Source organism: Babylonia areolata, chromosome 2 (assembly GCF_041734735.1).
Source record: "Babylonia areolata isolate BAREFJ2019XMU chromosome 2, ASM4173473v1, whole genome shotgun sequence".
In the NCBI taxonomy this organism is placed as follows: domain Eukaryota; kingdom Metazoa; phylum Mollusca; class Gastropoda; order Neogastropoda; family Buccinidae; genus Babylonia; species Babylonia areolata.
The window spans coordinates 64695797-64717275 of NC_134877.1; the positions used below are offsets into that span (position 1 = coordinate 64695797).

The following is a 21479-nucleotide window of genomic DNA, read 5'->3' on the forward strand; positions in this document are numbered from 1 at the left end:
AGTGGAACCAATCAAATGGCTCCATTTTGAATGACTACATTTTATATTCATACGCAGAACCGTCACAGCACAAAACGAAGCAACAAAACTGCAATTATGACTCTGATAATAGTATGAGTAATCAACCAACAGCCGTGTTTATTATTTTGATTTACTTTTAGTACATATGGGAATCTAATATCAATAGAGAACATAGGTAAATGATATGTTTCTCGATGGACTCAATTGTGTATCGGAGGAATAAGCCATAAGTCAGATTACAGTCGCGCGCGCGTTGTGAGGATTCGAATGCGGAGAAATAATCCTGAAATGGTAAGAAAATATTTACTTTTTAACATTTTAATGTAGCATTGTGATATATATATTACATCGTGATAAATCCGCGCTTATGAGAGAAAAGTATGATTTGGTTTAATGCTAATTTGAAGAAGTTGTGATGTTGGTTTGGTCTTCAGCTGATGCCACGGGTCATTCGGTGAAAATGAAGTGAATGGGTCTCTCAAAATAACGATCATATAGCAAAACTAACGAGCTAAATGTATTATCCTCCAAATGTTGAATATTGTCCGACTGTCACATGTTTGGTTTTCTTCACACATATGTGGTAACGACACAGGCGCAATAAATGTATTGAATGAGAACTAAAAACGTTTCAGTTGGTACACTGTAACACGTCAGTGTGTCAGTCGCGATACATTGATGCAGGCCAGAAGCATGGCTCAGCGTATGGTAGGGTAGGCTTTATCATGAATAAACTGCAGTAGCATGTCTCCACATTCAGAGAATAGTGAAATTGTAATCATTTCTCAGTTTGTTCAGTTTCAGTCCCAGTTCTGTACTTGTGATTGTGTTTTTAAGACAATTTATTGGCTACAGCTAGTACAACTTAAGATATTTTTCACTTTCAGACAGGACATAATTGATAAATCATTGCACACAGACAATGATTATGATTAATTGTCAAAGTATTCATTTGTCATATAGTGTCAACAAACATCTCGGGATATGATACAATCATGTCCTGCAAAGTAGGGCCTTTACTACTTTAGCTAATCACCAACTTTAAGGACTCCTGTTTAAAAAGCAACAAAAGTATGTCACTATGTGTCAAGGAAATTGTGATTTGCTAGTACTTTGCAGAAGTTGTTAAATGCCATTTTATGGCATTTACTAGTTTTAGTTTCAGGCATCAGAATGATCCGCTAATTTCAGAGGATTGGTGGGGTTGCCAACCATGGTTTTGGCTCTGGCAGCCGTGGATTCATTTTTTTAATATTTTGTTTATTTATTTATTTTTTTATATTGAGGCTGAGCTTATTCTCAAACAGAGGAGAAGCACTATGGCCTGTGGATTCAGAAGATCAGTGTTTCGGAGAAAGCAAGACACATTCTGTGCAATGTTGATTTTGTAAAATGTTCTCAGGAAAGGCTAATAAAAACTCTGATTTTACTTTTAGATTTCTCTTCAGCCCTGACCCCCTTCCCTCCACCTCACCTCCACCCCTCCCACTAGGAATTGGGTGACCCATGGACCCCTGCCTTCTTCAGAGGATTGGACTCTAGGGTATTCCGATGCCTGAGTTTTTTTTGTCAGTTTGTATTGTATTTGATTTTGTGAGGCAAACTCAATATGTCTCCATTTTGAAACTCAAAAGGTGTACAAATAGTTTTAAAATTCATATTACTATTTAATTAGTCCAGAGGTGTACAAAGTCCTTTTTTTTTTTCTTTCTTTTTTTTTTTCTTTTTTTTACCTGCTGTGTGTTATTGTGGTAAAGCATTCTGTCATTACTGGGGCTGATCTACCTTCTCTGGAAAACATATAAAATATAAGCGGCTACTCAAAAAAAGTAAAATATCAGCCAGGACGAATCACATCCAACTTTTGGAATTTTCGAGATGCTCCCCTCTGGTCGACAGTACAGAAGTATAAGGATGAAAACCAATCTCTTTGCCAATAGCTTTTTCCCCAAAGCAGTCAATGCCCTGTCTCTTGAATAAATCCAGTGTGATAAATAGAATTGTGCAACCAACAACCATCTACCTGAATTAGTGAATATCTAGTCATCAACCCCATCCACATGTAATATGCAGCTGCTTTTCAAAAGTGTGTGCATGCGTGTGTGTGTGTGTGTGCAATGCATGCATGCGTGAGTATGCTCAAGTTTTTATATTGATATGCACTTGTATGTATCTTATTTCTACTGTATCTGTGTTTGAGTATGATTTTCGATTTTTGTTCATATCTTGTTATGTACTATCCCCCCCCCCCACCCCCACCCCCAATATTCCTTGTGACCACGGTACACTTGGTAATAAAGACGTATTCTATTTCATTCTATTCTACAGGTTCATGAGGTTTTTTTTTTTTTTTTTTTTTTTTTTTTTTTTTTTTTTTTCCCTTTGCAGTCCTCTTCAAAGTTTTCATTTGTTCAAATCGTTGCATTGGTCTTACAATGGAAAGTTTTTCACTTTTTGCCACAAGAAATGTAAATGCTATTCTAATTGTACTTATTGATTGAAATGCTGACATTTATATTCACAGGCTCTGCTCATGCCGTATTCAAAGTGCACATACATACATGTAATGTACACATAGAGACTTGGCAGAGCACAGATACCAAACACTAAAAACACACACACACACACACACACAACACACACACACACACGCACGCACGTGCGCGCGCACGTGTGCTGTGTAGATTGTAAGGATGGTTCCAGTAATGCATTTATAAGTGTAATGTTATCTGTGTAGGTAAGTACTTCAATTTGAAAGATGTATGGGAAGATCATCGTCATTAAAAGAACAGGTGCAGATGGTGCACACTTTCCTCTGGTGGCAACTTCATGCAAGTTTGGAAGGTGAGCCATTTTCTGTTTCTTTCATTTTCACATGATGAATTCATATGATTTATTAAAGAATGATACTGGTATATTTCAGTTCCTGTCAGACAAATTATCAAACGGTATCCATAGGGTACAAGGTACATCTTTGAATACTTATGGTTGTTCTATCATTCAAGTAATAATTATATATATATATATATATATATATGTAATATATAAATATATATAAACTTTTTTTTGTGTGAAAATAGTTGTACTTTAAACTTGCATGTGTAAAAATGTGAGTGATTATTTGGTATCACTATCAGTTGTCTGTGTGGTAAAGTTTTGAGATTGGAATTTTATCAGCAACAATTGTATACTGGGCAGCATCTACATTTCTTCCCCTCCACTCCTCTGTGTGACTGAAGGAATGCATGTCCATGCCTTGTGAACACTGTTCATAATATTAATAATCATTTCATCTCAAGAGGGAAGTTTGTAGAATATTGCTGTAGACTGTAGGAACCAAACTTAGGAGGTGTGCATCTGGCCCTGGGGACAGCATGATCCCCGTTGAAATTTAAGGTGAGATGTTAGTGTTCAAGGTCGCAACATACCATACTATCATATGATAATAGCTTGTGCACAATATATTTATCAAAATATGTATTTTTTCTGACCAAATTCCTGCGCATGGTCAGTTAAGTTGGTGTCATCAGTCATGTGTTAAAAGTGAAGGCATTGCCTGTTGATTTTTTTAGTGGTTATTATTCATTATTCTTTTGCAAGAAATAGGTTTTAAGTTTGTGTTTAAAACTAGTACAAGTAAACATTTCTTAGCACTCATGACTTGTTTGTGTACTTTTTTGTTGTTGGTTTTTGTTGTTGTTTTTTTTTGCATTGGAACAATGACTTGAAAGCAACAGAGGGTTGATAGGATGTGTTGGGATCATTCCTCGGAGTGAATGAGAGACTGTTGTGATTTAAGCAGAATATTGTTTTTCTGTTTGTGTAAGTATTACTAAACACATACAATTGTCTGTTTGAGAGCACCACTTATGACATATGTAATTATACTGATGCACAATCATGCACCACATACACACTGCCTGCCACTAAGGATTACTGCTTAATAACTGATATTGCTTTGAGCTGGTGCCTAAACATTTAATTCACAAACCGTATTCTGTTTTCATGAGTTATACAAAGCCTGTAAAGTTACCTAATGTACCAGAATGTTAAAACAGGTCCGCCGAGTGTGATGTACGCATCCAACTACCAAGTGTGTCAAGAGAACACTGTACTTTGACCATCGACAAAGATGGCCGTGTAAGTAAAAGTCTTAAGCTGTTATTTATTAATCTCATATTTATAGAATTTAAAGACTTAAGATATGTATTCTTTTCTGCTTCAAATTTGCTATTTTACTTAACTGTTGGAACAGAGAAAGAGCAGAGTATTTCATTTTACGACTGACAAGAAACCACACATTTTTGCATTACTGCTGAACATCTTATGTTCAGCAGTGTAATGCTGATAAAAAGCATTTATCTGTGCATTGTCTTCGTAAATTATTGTTAGTTCATGGATTGCAACTCCCACATTCACTCTTAATAAGTCTTATACACAAGTGGGCTTTCACATGTAATGTATTTAACCATTTTTGTCCCCGCCCACATGGCAGTCATACTCTGTGTTCTGGGGGATGCATGCCAGGTATGTTCTGGTTTCCATAATCCAATGAATGCTAGCATGGATTATGGGATCCTTAACATGCATGTTTGATCATCTGTATGCATATACATAAAGTTCAGGGACTAGCAGGTCTACACATCTGTTGACCTGGAAGTCAGGAAAAATCTCCACCCTTTACCCACCAGGCGCTGTAACTGGGATTCAAACCTTGGACCCTCAGATTGAAAGTCCAACATTTTAACCACTGGGTTGTTGCATAGTAAATTGTTCAGTTTTAAATCAGAATCCTTTGGTCATCAGGATTTTACATAGTTAATTAGTAACAAGACCAAGGGTTTTCACATCAACTGATCTGACATGTGCAGGCTTTTATCACTAATCATAGTGACAAGAACCCCATCAAGGTGAATGGATCAACAGTGAATGAATCACACTCTCTGGGTCATGCTGATGTGATCACCATCACTGATCGAGCGTTTCGTTTTGAATTTGAGCCTGGTTCCAAGTATTTCCCGAGACAGATGGGTAAATCTCCCAAAACACCAGGCAAGTCCCCAGGCAAGACTCCCTCCAAGATTTTGACTACCAAGGTTTGTAATTTTCTCTGGTCCAAATGTTGGAGTGTTTTGCAAATTGGATGAAAGAGTGTTCAATTGTTTTTTGTTTAATGTGTAGTCTCCTGTCATAATGTATATGGTTACTAGTCAGTTGCCTCTGTATATTTTGTAATGTGCTCAAGAAAATGTGTATTATGTTTCTCTGTCAGCTGCAAATGTGCTTCCTCAAACTCACCAGGGGTTTGGGGGGAACACCCCCTAAAAATAAGATGGCATGAAGACCAGCTTCATTAGTGTCTTTAAGATGCTGAAATAGTCCACTGTAAGGTTGAAAATTCCAAATAAATCAGTTATCATTAGTTTTTTTTATGGATTTTAAAACTAAAAAGATTACTGTTTTCCTTCTGCATTCTTTCTTGTATTTTTTAGTTTTTCTTTTGCTGTTGTTTTAAAAATACATTCATATCTAATAATAATACAATGAAGAAGAAAAAGTTGCACGAGCACTGGACAAAAACGGAGCAGAAAATTATTCACAAGAAGTTCTGCCTATCTGTTTAGGTCTGGCAGTTAATGTAGCTGTCTGTCTATACCATTGATGTTAGACATCCATCTGCCATGGATGTAACCCAATCCTACAGCTGCAGAACCTCGTAGTGTTATTAAACTATTGTTGCTGCCTATTTCTTCCTCTCATTCCATCCTTATAAGTCGCTCTTGTTTTCTATGAACATTTAGGACAAGCCACCCACTCCAGGAAGTGCAAAGGTGTCCCCAAAGAAGCCATTGTCTCCTCGCTCAGACAATGTGATCCCCAGCACCCCAAGCCAGCCCCTGAAAGAGAAAGGGACACCAGCCAGCAGCAGTAAAGCCAAGACCCCGCCCACAAACAACAACCAGAACCGAACTCCAACTCCGAGCAAGTCCTCCAATCCTTTGGACTCGCTGCTGGATGGGCTTTCTCCAGCCACTTTCTACAAGTAAGACTGGGAGAGGTTTGAATGTTTAAAAAAAAAAAAAAAAAAATTACCAGTTCAGTGCCTGAGAATTTTGTAAAACAAGTGCTCTCCCCTTGCCTGGGAATTTTGAGGATTCAGTGGTAATAAATCACAAAAAATTATAGCACAAAAGCTATGGGCGATACAGAAAAAAGGTACACATTTTATTGAAGGAAAATGAGTGTAGATTCTGCTTCTGGGCTTTTTTTTTCCCAATTAGGTTGACTGTAGATAACTGTTCTGGCAAGTAAAGTCAAGATAATAATTTTTGTGCAACAAAAGTCTATTTCCACCTCTGTTAATGATATCCATAAAGAAAAGAAACAAAATACAGTTAGAAATAGCATGCCTATTGTCAGATTATAGCTGTAGAAGAAATTAAAACCGGCTATAAGTTTGTAAAAACAAATGGCAGCTTGTGCCGACATAGTAAATCACTCTCCCAACAAAGACAAAGGTGGGTAAAGTCAAAGTAAAAGGTTTGGGTGGTTGTTGATTGCCTTCGGTCTGCATTGAAATGTGAGCACACAGGTTACCAACTGCCATGCCCACTCCACACCCTCTGGCTGGCATTTGACCTATCGTCTTACATCACTCGTCTCCCTCTCCTCCCCTTCTTCCAATGCTCGCTGCACGTATTCTGTCAGTCATAGCCACTTGTTAAAAAACGCTGTCTGATTGGATGGACAGACTGAATTACCATCATATGGGCTGTCAGTTTCATCACTGTCGTTGTCAGTCACCTTCCTTTTCAAACCAATCATCAGAAAAGAGAGATCCTTCTCCATCGCGAAAGCTGTCCACAATGACAAGCAGAGCTTTCAGAATTGTGTAAATCTGCTGACTGTGACTGTTCGCTTTACTGGACACAGTTTTCAATGCCTTTTTTTTTTTGCACATGATGTAACCCCCTTTTCCACGCACGTATCACGTGGTCAGCAAATTATCGAGTAGAAAGGGGTCTTCTACCTGATGTATGTTCATTTAAGTAAATTTAAGTTAATGTTAATTTAAGTTAACCCCTAGGCTGCTTATATGACGAGATAACTTGTCATTGCAAGTATGTACGCTTCGCTGCCACAGTGACGAGATAACTCGTCATCGAAATATTCTGACTTTTCCCAGGTTTGCATTCAGTTCGTTGACAAAAGTACTGGTCGCTTTAGCTTGGGGAATCTTTCTAGATTCTATTCATAGCTAGAAACATCATCTACATCATAAGACAGTCCTTTATTTGAACGTTTTGGTTGAGTTACTGGACGCAGTGTTTGCCTGACTCCTCTCCTCGCTCACTCAACAAAATGTCGGACTGACGCTGTGCTCAAGACATGCGATCGTGGTGAACTAAATCAACCAAGATTGTTTTCTTTAGCTGATGCTCAGAAAGAATTGAAGCATAAATTCGAAGGAGAAGACATTGATGAACATTTATAGGACGATTTGATAGAAAATAAAGGGAGCAATCAAGAAAGTGGCCAAGATATGAGTATCAGTGAGTGAAGCTGGCTGTACAGTGTAGCCGACAACACAAAGTGACTGGACACAGTGTGAGCGATTTTCTTGGCACTCAGCCAAAGCAGTCTGATGAGAACTGGATAAAGTGACCGTGTGAGAGGGGTGAAGAGGAGGGGTGTGGGGACTGGAGAAGTGACAATGCATTGTGTATCAGTCTCTTTAAAAAAAAATATATATATATATATATATTGTTCTAGTATGATTTTGTGTGTGCAGATACCCTATTTATCCAGAAAATATGATATTTTAGTGCAAATTACCTAATGTGTGTAATGAACAAACTGAAAATGTGACAAAAAACAAAACACTGATTTCAAAACAACAGCATGTCACTAAAGGTATATAAAATGGGAAAACATGTGTTTTGTATTCTTTATTCATTTACCTTTCAGAAAATATATACTTTTATGGGTCTTTCTCCAATAAGAAAGAGCACAGAATTTTTTGAAAATTTATACCCGTTTTTTTGTTGTTGTTGTTGGAAAAACCTCTGGGCAAATAGATTTCACTTAAATCTTCTTTTCTTGCAGCGAAAGGGTTAATACAATTTGTGTTTTTGCTATAGGAAAACCACACCATCCAGAGCACGACCAAGCCCTGTTGTCTCTGTGGCGTCTCGTTCACCTGCCAACATGGCTGCTTCACCAAAGAAGGGTCGGAAGAGTACCCCAGCTGCAAGTGGGAAGGTGATGATTCTTTTGTGCCCCTCCCCCCCACCCCCCCCTTTTTATTTGTTGCTAGAAGCTGAGGTATTTACAGATAAACCATTGCTCTTGTGCTAGAGAGCACTCAGACACACATTAGAAAACGTTAGAAAAGATGCTTACACTGTTACAGGCATTAGGTTTTGGTTAACTGATGAACATGCTTGCTTTCATTGCTCTGAATATATCACTGATTCCGTTTCAGGTCATTTAAACTAAAAGGGTCAGACTGTTGAGATAGAGATGTATAATGGTTTTGATGGTCTGAGGAAAGGTGTATTATATGAAAGGAAATTAATATCTTATTTTTGTGACATTTGTTTGCTCCTTTAGTTCTTTGTTTTGCATCAAGATTGTTAAAACAGACTGGTTGGATTGCAGGTTCCTGCAGGCAGCCCATACCCACACCCAACTTCCAAGGAACTGCGCAAAAGCATTTCTGATTTGCGCCGTAAGTCTCAACCTTTTCAAGAGGAGAATCTGTCCCCTCGTGTAGCTTTCCTGAAAAAGAGAGTATCCTTTGGACCCAAGCTGAGTCCAGAACAATTTGATAAAAACCTGCCCCCAAAGACACCCGTGAAGAAAGGAGCTACTCCAAGGAAATCTCTTCCAACCCCATTGCCTTCATTCAAGAGAAGGTCAGTGGCTGAGGTCCCAATCCAAGAAGAGGGAAGCCCTGACATCTTTGCCAGCCAATCCACCCCTAAAAGAAAGTCTGGCATTCCTGCAGTTCGGTCTGCTAAAAAGGCCAAGATGTCCACTCCAAGAAGCACAAGTCCTTTGGTAAACACTCCATCACCAAGAAAAGCAGCTTCACCCAAGGCCTCACCTGCTGCATCCAAAAAGATACCAAGTCCAGCAGCCAAGAAGTCTCCCAAGGGTAAGCCATCCCCTCTGATAGCTGTCACCCCAGGTACTCCTGCAGCAGCCAAAAGCTCAAAGAGTTCCAGTCCTGCAGGTGTTAAAAAGCCATCCCCAAAAGCAGTGAGTCCCAGGAGCAAAAGTGCCAGCCCTGCTGTTGATAATAAAAGTAATATGACAAAAGCATTGACACCAGCCACCTTTGAAAGAATTGCTTCACCTGCAAGTTCTAAGAAAGCAGCAAAATCTCCTTCAAAGGAAACCAGTCCAGCAGCTGCTGTTTCCACACCATCATCTACATCTCCAGCATCAAGGAGTAGAAGTACCACACCAGTTTCCAGAAAAACTCCAGCGAAAGTTTTGGCAAGTTCACCTGGACCACAGGCATCTGCTAAAAAGACTCCAACAAGTAACACACCTTCATCTGCAAAGAAAACAACACCCAAAAAAACACCCAGCAAGTCACCTGTGACAAGTCCAAGAAGGAAAAGTACCAGTCCTGTTGGTGCCAAGACTCCAGCCCAGAAGACACCCGGGAAATCGCCAGGCAAGAAGACGCCCAACAGCAAATCACCTGTCCCCAGCCCAAGGAGCAGAAGTGCCAGCCCAGCAACTAGAGCAGGTATTTCTTCACCTGAAGCCCCAGCTGTGGCAGATACATCCATGAAATCTCCCCCTTCAGGTAAGGCTGAGAGAAGTGCTCCAGTCTCACCAGCATCTTCCAAGAAGACACCGGCAAAGAAGACCCCACAGAAAACACCTGCCTCTTCCCCAAAAGTTGTGGCAGAAGGTGAACAAACCACCCCAGTTTCTGCCAAGAAGACACCTGGAAAGAAGACTCCACAGAAATCACCTGCCCCTACCCCAGTAGCTGCGAAGGAAGATGAACAAAACGTGCCAGTTTCTGCCAAGAAGACACCAGCAAAAAAGACCCCAAAGAAAACACCTATCCCTACCCCAGTAGCTGCAACACAAGATAAACAAAGCACGCCAGTTTCAGCTAAGAAGACACCAGCAAAGAAGACTCCACAAAAATCACCTGCCCCTACCCCAGTAGCTGAAGGAGAAGGTGAACAAAGGACCCCAGTTTCTGCTAAGAAGACACCTGCAAAAAAGACCCCACAGAAATCACCTACCCCAAGCCCCAAAGTGGCTGCCATGTCTAAGGGTAAGTCTCCAAGTCCCACAAAGAGGCCTCGTTCAGCATCCCCAGCCCAGAGTCCTGCCTTTAAAGCCGCATCTCCCAGGAATCCAGCAACCAAGATGGCTTCACCATCGATGGATGCTGGAGATGTTCCCGCTGCTAAACGGCGCAGAGTGGATGCTGCAACTCCTAGCCCCACAGGCCTAAAACGACTTGTCAAGACTCCAAAGTCAAAGGCTGTTGCATGCAGCCCCTCTGGTGTAGCTAGACTGATGAAGACCCCCAAAGCTGTCAAGGCTGTTGCATCCAGCCCCTCAGGTGTTGCTAGATTGATGAAGACTCCCAAAGCAGTCGAGGCTCCACCTCCCAGCCCTGCAGGAATTTCCCGCCTTATGAAGACGCCCATGCCTGCAAAGCAAGCTGTTGCTACCCCCAGTCCCTCTGGTCTGGCCAGACTTGTCAAAACTCCAAAGTCGCCTAAAGCCAAGCCAGATTCTGCAAGTCCTTTAGGTGTAGCTGGACTTGTCAAAACTCCAAAGCCCTCAAAGTCAGCCTCGACACCTAGTCCTTCAGGTCTCAGTCGTTTGATGAAAACACCCAAGGCTTCAAAATCAGCTGGGTCAGTCTCACCAAGCCCCACAGGCCTTCAGCGACTCTTGAAAACACCAACACAGTCCACACCTGTGCAGGCAGATGGAGATCCTCGACAAACACCGAAGACGAGCTCAGGAAAGAAAACCCCACAGAGTAGCCCACAAAAAACACCCAAGCTGCTAACTCCAGAAACCAACCAGGTCTCCATGCAAAAAACTCCCATCTCAAGCAAAACAAAGAAAACACCAAAGACCTCTCCTCAGAAGAAATCGACCACGCCTTCATCAGATAAGGCTTTGAAAATCCACAAGAGTGCAAGCCCCAGTGGAGTGAAGAGATTAATGAAAACACCAAAGTCTGGCAAAAAGGGTAAGAAAAGGACTGCTGATTTGGCGGGGTTATCAAACCTGTTCCAGACCCCCAAAACTGCGGCTCCTGCTACTAAAACCCTCACTAAGTCTGGCAAGAAGACTTTGACACAGATTGCCCAGATGTTAAGCCCTGCAGGAAGAGTGGCTGCTCCACAGGCTGACCTGAAGAAACTGGTGGCTTTGAGGGCCATTCACGGCAAGACCATCACCCCCAGGCTTTCTGAAGTGCAGGTATTGAGTGGATCTGCTTCCACCAGATCTCTGTCCCCTAAAAAGTCAAAAACACCCACCCCCAGGGCATCTGGATCCAAACCTTCCACTCCCAGAATGACAACTCCTGGAAAAGCTGGCATGAAAATGCCACCAACCCCCAAAAGTACAAAGAAGAAAACGCCAGGCAAGAAGCTTTGGACCGACATCGTGAAGGGGGGTATCGCTACCTCAGGGCCTGCTCTGCCATTGAAGAAGATGACCCCGCCCAGAAAGGCTGTCAAGAAGACTGCTGTACCAAAGTCTGCCAAGGTGAGCCTCTCAACACTTAACTCCACAAAAGGAAGTACGCATTTTTACGCATCTTACACAAAGCCTAACTTCACTTCACCTCCCATGGACAACTTGAAATCTTTGTTTGATTTCTTTCTTCTGAAACCCAGGTTATATTAAACTTGAGTTTGAACAAGGGAATATTTTTAATTAATGGAAAAGAAAAAGAACAAACTCCTCTTTTCTCTCTCTGATCCTTTTAAAGGGTGGTCTTTACTGTATCCTCAAAAAGCGAAGATATAATTTTCTGTCATGTGAGCATTGTTGCAAATACATGTCAGTTTGTAAACATCTTCACCTTTTACTTTAAAGGCAGTGTTATGGGTATATGATATAGCCATGATTGAAAAGATATTGTGAAGAAAAGTGTGGATAGACAGGTGTGATGTGAAGTGTGTGTGTCAGGGCAGTTAAATCTGTCAACAGAAGAGAGTTGGTAAAACACCCAAGACGCCAAGGACCCTGGCCAGGCTGACAGCCCCCACTACAGGTCATGTGGATTCTCCTGACACCTTCGTCGTTGGCAAGAAGGCTTTCGGTGCTCGTGGAAAGACGCCAAAGAGGAAGAGTCTGGCAGTGAGTATTGCGTCACATATTCAGAGATGTTTTGCTCATCTCTCAAAAATAGAATAAAGATTAAATGAAAAAATTTCAGGCCAGGTTTCTATTGCAAACAACTACCAGTTCATATTTTAACACAGTGAACTGCATCTTTGAGGACTAAGGTTAGCTTTAACTGAGTACATCCCATTATTATGTTGTGTACACAATAGAAAAAGGTTTTAACTGAGCAACGGTTTTGTTGAGATGATTTATCTTGGTTCATTTTATACAGGAAATGATTACCCTCATCCCCCTCCTGCCCCATACATATGCTCGTACTCATGCATGCACATGCACTTTGAAGTTCAAACCTTATTTCTCATACATAGCACTGGTGTTAGAGTTGAATGAGAGATTTCATCTCAGGAGTTGTAATCATTCACAAACTCATGCCCAGGCAAAGTCTTGGACATTGAAATTCCACGTTAAAAGGATTACATCAACCTTTAAGGAAACTTTGAGAAGTATTGTGTGCAGAAATATTCTTAAGACTACACATTCTACTTTCGAAATATTCAGATTATAGAATTGACAAACATTGTGCTTCATAGAAAATACTGGAAAGAATTGTAAAATACCAACATTGTCAGGAGTGTTAATAAATGGATTTGGGGTTAGCTTTTCTGACACATATTTATAACAATTTTGTTGGAAGTATTGACCATTTTTATTTTGGCTTTCAGAATGAGATACCATGAGAATTAAAAAGATTCTCATCAGATAAGGAAGAAGAAAAAAAAATGATATGAATAATTGTTTTACAACATAGGATAGTTGAAGATGCTCAAACAGAACAACACTTTTGTAGTCTTAAAGAGGATGATACTGTTAATTAAAGTAGAATTGTGTGATCAGGAGTGGGTGTCTTTGCTTTTTCACAGAAATCGGCCCGTAAGTCTGTAGAGCCACTGGACACCCCAACCCAACAAGCACTGTATGCTGAGTTGCCTGACACCCCTAATGGACCTGGGGAGATGTTTGTGTCTCCACTCTCCTCTTCCAAATCCAGTAAGTCACAGTCGTTTCAGTCTGGTCTAGTCTTAGCCCCCAAACCCCCTCAATTTTCTTCTTTTTTGTATTGTTTTTATTTTAATCTTTGGGTTTGCATTAAATGTGAAAAATCATGCCTTCGACTTTTCTGTCTGGTGTAGTGGAAATTTCTGTTTTGTGGAGAGAGGGGGTAGGTTTGTGTGCCTGTGTTTCTCTTTCTCTCTCTCTCTCTCTCTCTCTCTCTCTCTCTTTCTCTTTCTCTCTCTTTCTCTCTCTTTTTCTCTCTGTCTAATCGTTATAGATCCCAGTGCTGTTCTGCACTTTGAAGTGCAACATTTTATTTTTATTTCACTTGGCAGCCATCATTTTGCTTCTACATGCTGAATCCTTTATTTGTTGTGTGTTTTTGTTTGCAGATTACCTTTAAGTCATTTATAGTGAGAACATGTTTTTGTGCTTATTTTTACTCTGTGCAATTTACCTTCTGAATGTGTATTAGCTCCCATGTGAACATTGATATCAGACATCAGTAATTTTCTTTTATTGCCCCCAGTATAGCTTATTACATGCAAATTATGTATTTGGCATTATGCTTTTGACCCAAAACTTAAATATATAACTATTTTTAAGAAGCTATACAGTCCAACATTATCTGATTGGTATTGATATTTGCCTGTGGTGGCACCTGGCTAGACATTACCATATTAAATGTGGCATCTTTCTAGCCATAACACGTTGCACAAAATGTTAGAGCAAAGAGTGTGACCGTCAGCCATTCAGCAGACATTTCTCTTTCCCTCATCCTCATTTTCTGTATCCCATGGCAATGTCTCTTGGGGGGTTGTTCTGAAACGGGAATGGTATGAATTTCTCTTTCCCACCACTCTTCAATATTTCTTTTTCTTTTCTCCCATCCCGTTCCCTCCCTGCCACCAAATCTTATTATTTCACCTTGCTTCTTTGTTTATAGCATAATTGTGGTTCTGTGATTGAGAGTTTGTATGGTTGTGTGTGCAGGTGGTAAGAAGTCTGACCGCAAGAGCAGCAACCTGGTGGGTGTGCGTGACTTGTTCCTGGAGAAGAAGAGCCCCAAGGAGTTGCGTCTGTCAGGGATCCAGCGCCTGCTCTCTTCTCCACGCAGCAAGAAGAAACAGTCCCCAAGGTTGTCAGGAGTGGCTCGCATCATGAAGACTCCCAAAGCAAAGGTGTCAGCTGCTGCCAGTAGTCCATCTGGAGTTGAACGGCTGTTTGCTACGCCCGAGGCTGCCAAATCTTCTGGCAAAGCCACTACCCCAGCAAAGGCCAAAACACCATCTAAAACGGCCACGCCTAAAGTTGCGTCTCCTACAAAGGCCAAAACACCATCTAAAACCACCACGCCTAAAGTTGCTTCTCCTACAAAGGCCAAAACACCATCTAAAACCACCACGCCTAAAGTTGCTTCTCCTACAAAGGCCAAAACACCATCTAAAACCACCACACCTAAAGTTGCGTCTCCTACAAAGGCCAAAACACCATCTAAAACCACCACGCCTGAAGTTGCGTCTCCTACAAAGGCCAAAACACCATCTAAAACCACCACGCCTAAAGTTGCGTCTCCTACAAAGGCCAAAGCACCATCTAAAACCATCACGCCTAAAGTTGCTTCTCCTACAAAGGCTGCTTCTTCACCAGCCAAAGGAGTGTCTCCAGTTCCAGAGAAGTCTCCAGCCAAGGCTGCCCCCAAAGCCAAGTCCCCAAGTAAGGGGCAGGACGTGAAGAAGGCAGCACTGGTCATCACACCACTCTCCTCGCCAGTGGCCAGGAAAGGGCGTGGAAGAGCGGCAACTGCAAGCCCGGTGAAGGTGCAGTCACCTGTGAAGAGAGCTGGTCAGTTGAAGCCCAAGCCTGTGGACAGCCCTGTGAAAGCCCCCACCAGGCGTGGAGCTAACCGTGTGACCATCATCACGCCTGTCAAGACCCCAAAACCAAGTCCCGTTCCCAAGCGAGGCAGACGCACCAAGGCAGCTATGGAGGAAGCAGTGAGCCCTCAGGTTGTGGTCACAGCTGGTCCTGCAGCCACTAAAAGAAACACCAGAGCTAAGGCGGTCTCCACTTCACCACCCAAGCCTAAGGCAGTGTCTCGAGGACGCAGCAAGACAAGAAATACATCGCCTGCCAAAGAAACGGCTGAGCAGGCTGTTGCTCCTGAACCAGTGCCGGCTGCACCTTCTGAATCTTCACCACCCAAGCCAAAGGGCATGGCTCGAGGACGCAGCAAGGCTAGGAAAGCATCACCGGCTAAGCAGGCTGCTGCTGCTGCACCAGTGCCAGCGTCCAAGGGGTCAGCTTCACCACCTAAAGCCAGTGGCCGGGCCTCTCGCAGCAGAAAGGTGGCCAGCCCTGTGAAGCCGGCCAGCCCGGCTCCAAAGCGAGGCATGAAGCGAGCAGCCAGCCCGTCCACCCCTGCACAGCCCCCAGCCAAGAAAGCTGCGATGGCCAAGCAGACCAAAGCCTCAGCACAGCCTACACCTTCCTCCCCTGCCCCTACTGCAGCAAGGCGGGGAACCAGAGCCATGAAGGCAGCCAGTCCCTTGAAGATGGCCAGCCCTGCAAAGCCGGCACGGAAAGGCAGAGGAAAAGCAGAGCTGATGAAGCCTGCCAGCCCCAAACTAGAAACTGGAAGAGGCACCAAGCGAGTGGCCAGTGTGGCTCCACCTGAAGAGCCCGCTGTCAAGAAAGCTCGGGGGAAGGCACGGGCACCTGTGGCAAGCCCTGCGCCTGTCAGCTCCCCAAAACCTAAGCGTGGTGCAAAGGCAAAAGTGGCCAGCCCTGTGAAGGCTGCACCAGCCACTCCTGCTGGGAAAAGGACTCGTGGAGGAAAGAAGACTGCAAGCCCTGCCAAGAAGCCAGGCAGGAGTCCAGTTGCTACCAAGAAGGAATCTCCACAAAAAAGTCCTGCTGCTCCAAAAATGACTCGAGGCAAATCGGCCAGTGCTGCCAATTCTGTCAAGGAGGTGACTGTCCCTGTTGCAAAGAAGGCGACGCGAGGCAAAGCTGCAGCTAGCTCCAGCCCTGTCAAAGCTGCTCCGCCTACACCTGTGGAGAAGAAACCTGCACGAGGGAAAAGAACTGCTGATTACTTGGCCTCACCAGTCAAAACAAAGGCTTCACGTGGGAAAAAGGGTGAAGCCAGTATACCTTTTGAACCAGCTCCTAGTGCGCCAGTTGAGAAGGCTGTGCGTGGGAAAAAGGCTGTGGCTGTAAGTCCTGTCAAAGCATCGCCAGCAGGGAAGAAACCTACTCGCGGGAAAGCTGCCACTACTGTCAGCCCAGCCAAGGCAGCTCCAGCCACACGAGTCGAGAAAAAGCCAACACGTGGAAAGGCTGCCAAGGCCAGCTCAAGCCCAGTCAAAGTTGCGTCTCCTGCCGGGAAAAAGCCTGCACGTGGAAAAGCTGCTGAGGTGAAGGCTGCCCCATCTACCCCTGCAGGGAAGAAGGTAACGCGCAGCAAGAAGGCTGAAAGCCCCGCCAAGAGAGGGAAGAAGTCTGTTGAGGTTGCAAGCCCTGCTCCAAAGGTGACACGCACCACTCGGGGAAAAGCAGCCAGTCCAGCTGCCAAGAAGGGCACAAAGGCAGGAAAGCCGTCTCCTGTGGCTGCTAGAACCACTCGCAGTAAACGATGAAGTGAAGATGTTTTATCAGATGGACAGAACAGTACTTTTGTATGTGTCTCTTGTATTCATTTGTAGTACAGATGGATATTTTGACATTGATTATGGTGGACAGACTTCATGTGTTGGGCAAGACATGTTCACTTTTATCATTTGAACATGCTTTTACTCAGTGTCATTCATCATTTCTGTATTAATAATTCTCTCACTGTCTCTCTTCTCTGTTGTTCTCTCATCTTTTCATTTTATTTTGCCTTCATCAGTGTAACATTATATACAAATATTAATCATTTCAAGGGTGGTTTTTGTCTTTTTTTTAAAAATTAAATATTTATTTATTCAGATTATGATTAAATATTCCTGTAAAAAGCCTGCTTCATGTTTATAGATATCATTCGCAGGGAACATGGTTCAGTGTAAAATTAATCCAAGCTGAATGAGACCTTGAATACTTTTTTTTTTCCCCAACTATGGTGATCTCCTACCACCACCACCACTACCATCACCCAAAAAATAAGTTTCATTGACAGTAATTACCAAACCATTCAGTACGGCGTTCATCAAAATTGCCTCCACTTTTAGAACAATCTTTGGAGAGAGAGAGAAAAGTTTGGAAAATGCCAAAAAATCTTTTTTTTTTTTTTTTTTTTTTTTTTAAAGGTACATTAATGCAAAATCAAGACGTCAAGTGGTGGAGTAGTATACAGTCATATGTTAAAAAGCTTCCATCATATAAATCTAAATGGAATACTAGAAAGTAACCTGGATAAAAACAGAAAAACAACAACTGAACTTCTAAGCCTGAAAAAGACACCATAGGTTGGAGCAGTCACTGTACAGTTAAAATGTTTTACAATGTTACCCATTGTCTGTGTTGATCATGATGCACATTCGATGGCAGCTCTCTTTGTGCAGCACTTGTTAATAAAAATGTATGTATTGGAACATGGTTAAGTTTGCTCATGTATCATGGTCTTTACTTACTGAAGTTTTTTTTTTAAATATTTTTATTTTTTAACTCCTCAAACAGGGTGGGTAGTTACCTCAGTAGGGTGATATGTTATCCATTATTATAATCACGTTTTTTGTTGTTGTTTTTTGCTTTGTTTTGTTTTTTTAACAAGTTGATAAAACAGTGTATAGGATTGTGTCCGCCGATTTTAGCATCTTAAATCTTAGTTTAGAACTGGTAATGCATTTTAAAAGTTGTTGTATAAAGACATTCACTGTTAAGGTTTAATCTTCCATTTTGATAAATACTTTGGGATATGGATGAGGATACAATGACAGATGTGTCTATATTTTTATGCTGTTATTAAAATTCAAAATCATTTTAACTACTCATGTAATTGTGTCAGTTTCTTGTTGAAAGGGAAAAAAGGGAGAGAAGTGTGATGACAAGGTACAAAAAGTTATCTTGCAATGCTAAAGGGCTTGCCACACACTGTCACCTAGCTTCAGGTACTGTGTAAGCAAAAAAAGTTCTGGACATGCTACGACCTCATTATACCCCCTAAAACAATTGTGGACACCCTAAGGTTAGCACTAGAAGCCCAGCCAGGTATTACAAATGAAAGCGGCAGGCTGCCTTCTCCACAAGCTTGATGGCTGGCTTTTCATGTTATTGTCGTCACAGCATTAGTTACTGTGCTTGGTCTGTGGTCACACATTGACAGTATTGTATAGTAGTGAGCAGACATCAGTCCAGTGACCGTGCTTGTGGCATGTTCTAAACGTTATCGACCACCATTGGGGTCAGAATGTTATGTTTTAGGAGAGACCGAGGAAAAACGACCAAAAAAAAAGAAACATGTATAAGGCTGTGGCACATCAAGTTAACTGGGGCTCAACAGCCCCAAACCCTTTTTTTTTTTTTTAATCCAAAAAAAGAATCGCTCAATCTGACCGGAAACTACAAACATTTAGCGAAACTGATTTTTTAATAAATTGCAGTTGATTGTCGCATTTAGTGATTTACAGAAAAAGAAAATTTTCCCTAGTCAAGAATCACTCTTTCCTGTTTGTCAGTAATAAACTGTAATGATTATCTTGACATTTGCTATCTTTCCAGACTGGCAATGAATTTGGTGGTATTTTTCACTGTCAACTGTTGCAGAGTTTGGTGGTGGTTAGACAAGAGCTGTAGACTACAACACCTGTTGCTCCTTTTTGAAAAATGGGACAGTGTTACACTATTGCAAAACATAATCAGTTGTCTGTATATAAGATTGATAACTTGCATTAATAAATGGTGTTCAGCTGTACCTTGTAGAATAGAATTTCAGACTTTGCACACTTGTTGTTCCCTTACAACACAGTCTGTAGTGCTTGCCCGGTAATTTCAGTTTGTTTCAGTCACAAACATGTCAGGTGAGTGAAGAATACAATTCTTGTTCACAGTTGCTCTAAGAAAGATAATGGTTGATCAGTGGAAGTAATCGGCTATTTTACACTCCATCTAGCCATACTGATCCAAAGATGGCTGTCATCTTGGAAACAGCTCCACAGTTGTGACTTTAATAAAAACTTTGTTTGCTGTATTACAGGTATGTGCTTGTGTGTAATTGTATTCCAGGCTTCTTGACCATGGTTACAAGATCACAGTTTGTTTTTGTTTTTTTCTCCAATGTATCTGTATGTGTTAACACTGACAGCAAACTTTATTTCATGATGCCAGATGGGAGACTTATAAAGTAGTGTCTCTTTGTTGGTAGCAATGCTGTTGATTTTGAATTTTTTTTCATGAGTAACCTTTGTTTCACCACGTGTGGGTTGTTTCAAAACATCTTGAGGCTGTGCAGATCATTGGAGTGCTGTCAACATTATTGTCATCTGTTTAAATTCTGATGGTTGAAAAGCTTCCTTTTTTTTTTTTTTTTTCAAGCAACAGATGGCTACCTTTTTTTAAGTATGAGATATAGGGAAAAGGAAGTGGCCGCTTAGAAATATTTCTATGAAAATCAGTTAGTGATGTTTCCATGTGCTGTTTGCAGCTTTAGACCTCAGACCATATGTTATAGGAACTATTTTAGCTGTTATAAAAGTGTTTGATTTTGTACAAAATGATTCAACATATATGATCAACCATTTGAACCCACCTTTTTATCATTTAAAAAAGAAAAGTGTTTTAGTTTAGTTTTAGATTATTGCTAAAATCATAGTGCAAGATCCAGTTCCTGTTCATTATTAAAATCTCAAAACCTATTTAAGAAATTAAAAAAAAAAAAATTCCTTCAGCTGTTCAGGAACACTTTAAGATGTCATACATACCAAACTACAGAAAAATGCTTTGGGAATGAACCGGAGTTCGAAGTTCACATGAATGCAGTCATGTTCCGTTTTTTCTGTTGTTTGGTGTGTGTGTTTTTAAATCAAATCATGCAGAGGCATACTTTGACTCGGAGGATTGCTTCAGCTGAAACTTGTTGAGGAGTTGATCTGATTTGAACAGTGTTATTGAAGCAGTCTGTTGTTTTTTTTGCTGGCCATGGGCAGTGACTGAAACAAACATTGTATTGATGCAGACGTGTTCATGTAACTCTCGGTTACACATTTACAAGTTTGAAAATGGATCTTACCCTGCACCAAATAAGTCTCTTTTTTTTTCCTTCCAGTTTGTGTCAAACATGGTGGAGTGATTCAGATAAATAACAAAAAGCTCAGAAATTTTTTTGATATGTAAAATTATTATGATAATACATTCTTAACTGCTCTGTGCTAAAATTAAAAAAGTGAAGACTGGAACTGCTGCATAGCAAATGATTTGCTGGTAGGCAGATCTGTTACTTTTCAACTAATTGTTTAAATATAAGGTGTGAATTACCTATGTGATAGGAATTGACTGCAATTTATTTACAAATTACAGTGCAAGGATTAATATGACCTGAGAGGGGAACAATTCTTAGGTACTTAGGGGTGTTCTCTCATTTGGAGGCCTGAGTGAAAACGATAGGCTTTAAACATTGCACCTTGTCTTTGGCTGAAAAAAAAGTGGAACCTTTTGGGGAAAAGATTAAAAGTGCCTTAAATCATTTATGAGTTTTGCCTTGTATTTGTGTGTTTTGAGTCATTTGTGCACATGTTATATTTGTGTAACAGAGTCACTAACACACACACACACACACACACACACATCATTACCTGTTTTGTTAATGAATCTAACACTTGCTGTTTGTTAAAAATGCACCAACGTTTGCTGCTTGTTAAAAATGGCATTAGAGTATGCACCATATCTATTAACATTTGACTTGTCTCATTAGAGTACAAAATAAACAGCCTCTATCAACATTTGACAAGCCTGAAAATCAGCATCAAAGATTCGGATAGTGACTGGTACTGAAACATGAATTCAAGTGAATGAATGTTTCCTGATGTTTATTTTACCCTCTCAACCAGTCTATCCAGAAAATGAATAAGAGG

The 21479-nt window shown here is 41.2% G+C and overlaps 1 protein-coding gene across 1 annotated transcript; it reads left to right on the forward strand.

The window, feature by feature from the left end:
- The first annotated feature begins 264 nt into the window (after nucleotides 1–264).
- LOC143276222 (uncharacterized) lies at nucleotides 265–21085 on the forward strand. Its single transcript, XM_076580692.1, has 10 exons — nucleotides 265–312; nucleotides 2759–2865; nucleotides 4080–4161; nucleotides 4893–5117; nucleotides 5823–6064; nucleotides 8163–8283; nucleotides 8683–11793; nucleotides 12241–12390; nucleotides 13299–13425; nucleotides 14425–21085. The coding sequence occupies exons 2-10, from the start codon at nucleotides 2780–2782 to the stop codon at nucleotides 17070–17072; spliced, it is 6792 nt and encodes a 2263-aa protein (XP_076436807.1). The 5' UTR covers nucleotides 265–312; nucleotides 2759–2779; the 3' UTR covers nucleotides 17073–21085.
- Nucleotides 21086–21479: the final 394 nt, after the last annotated feature.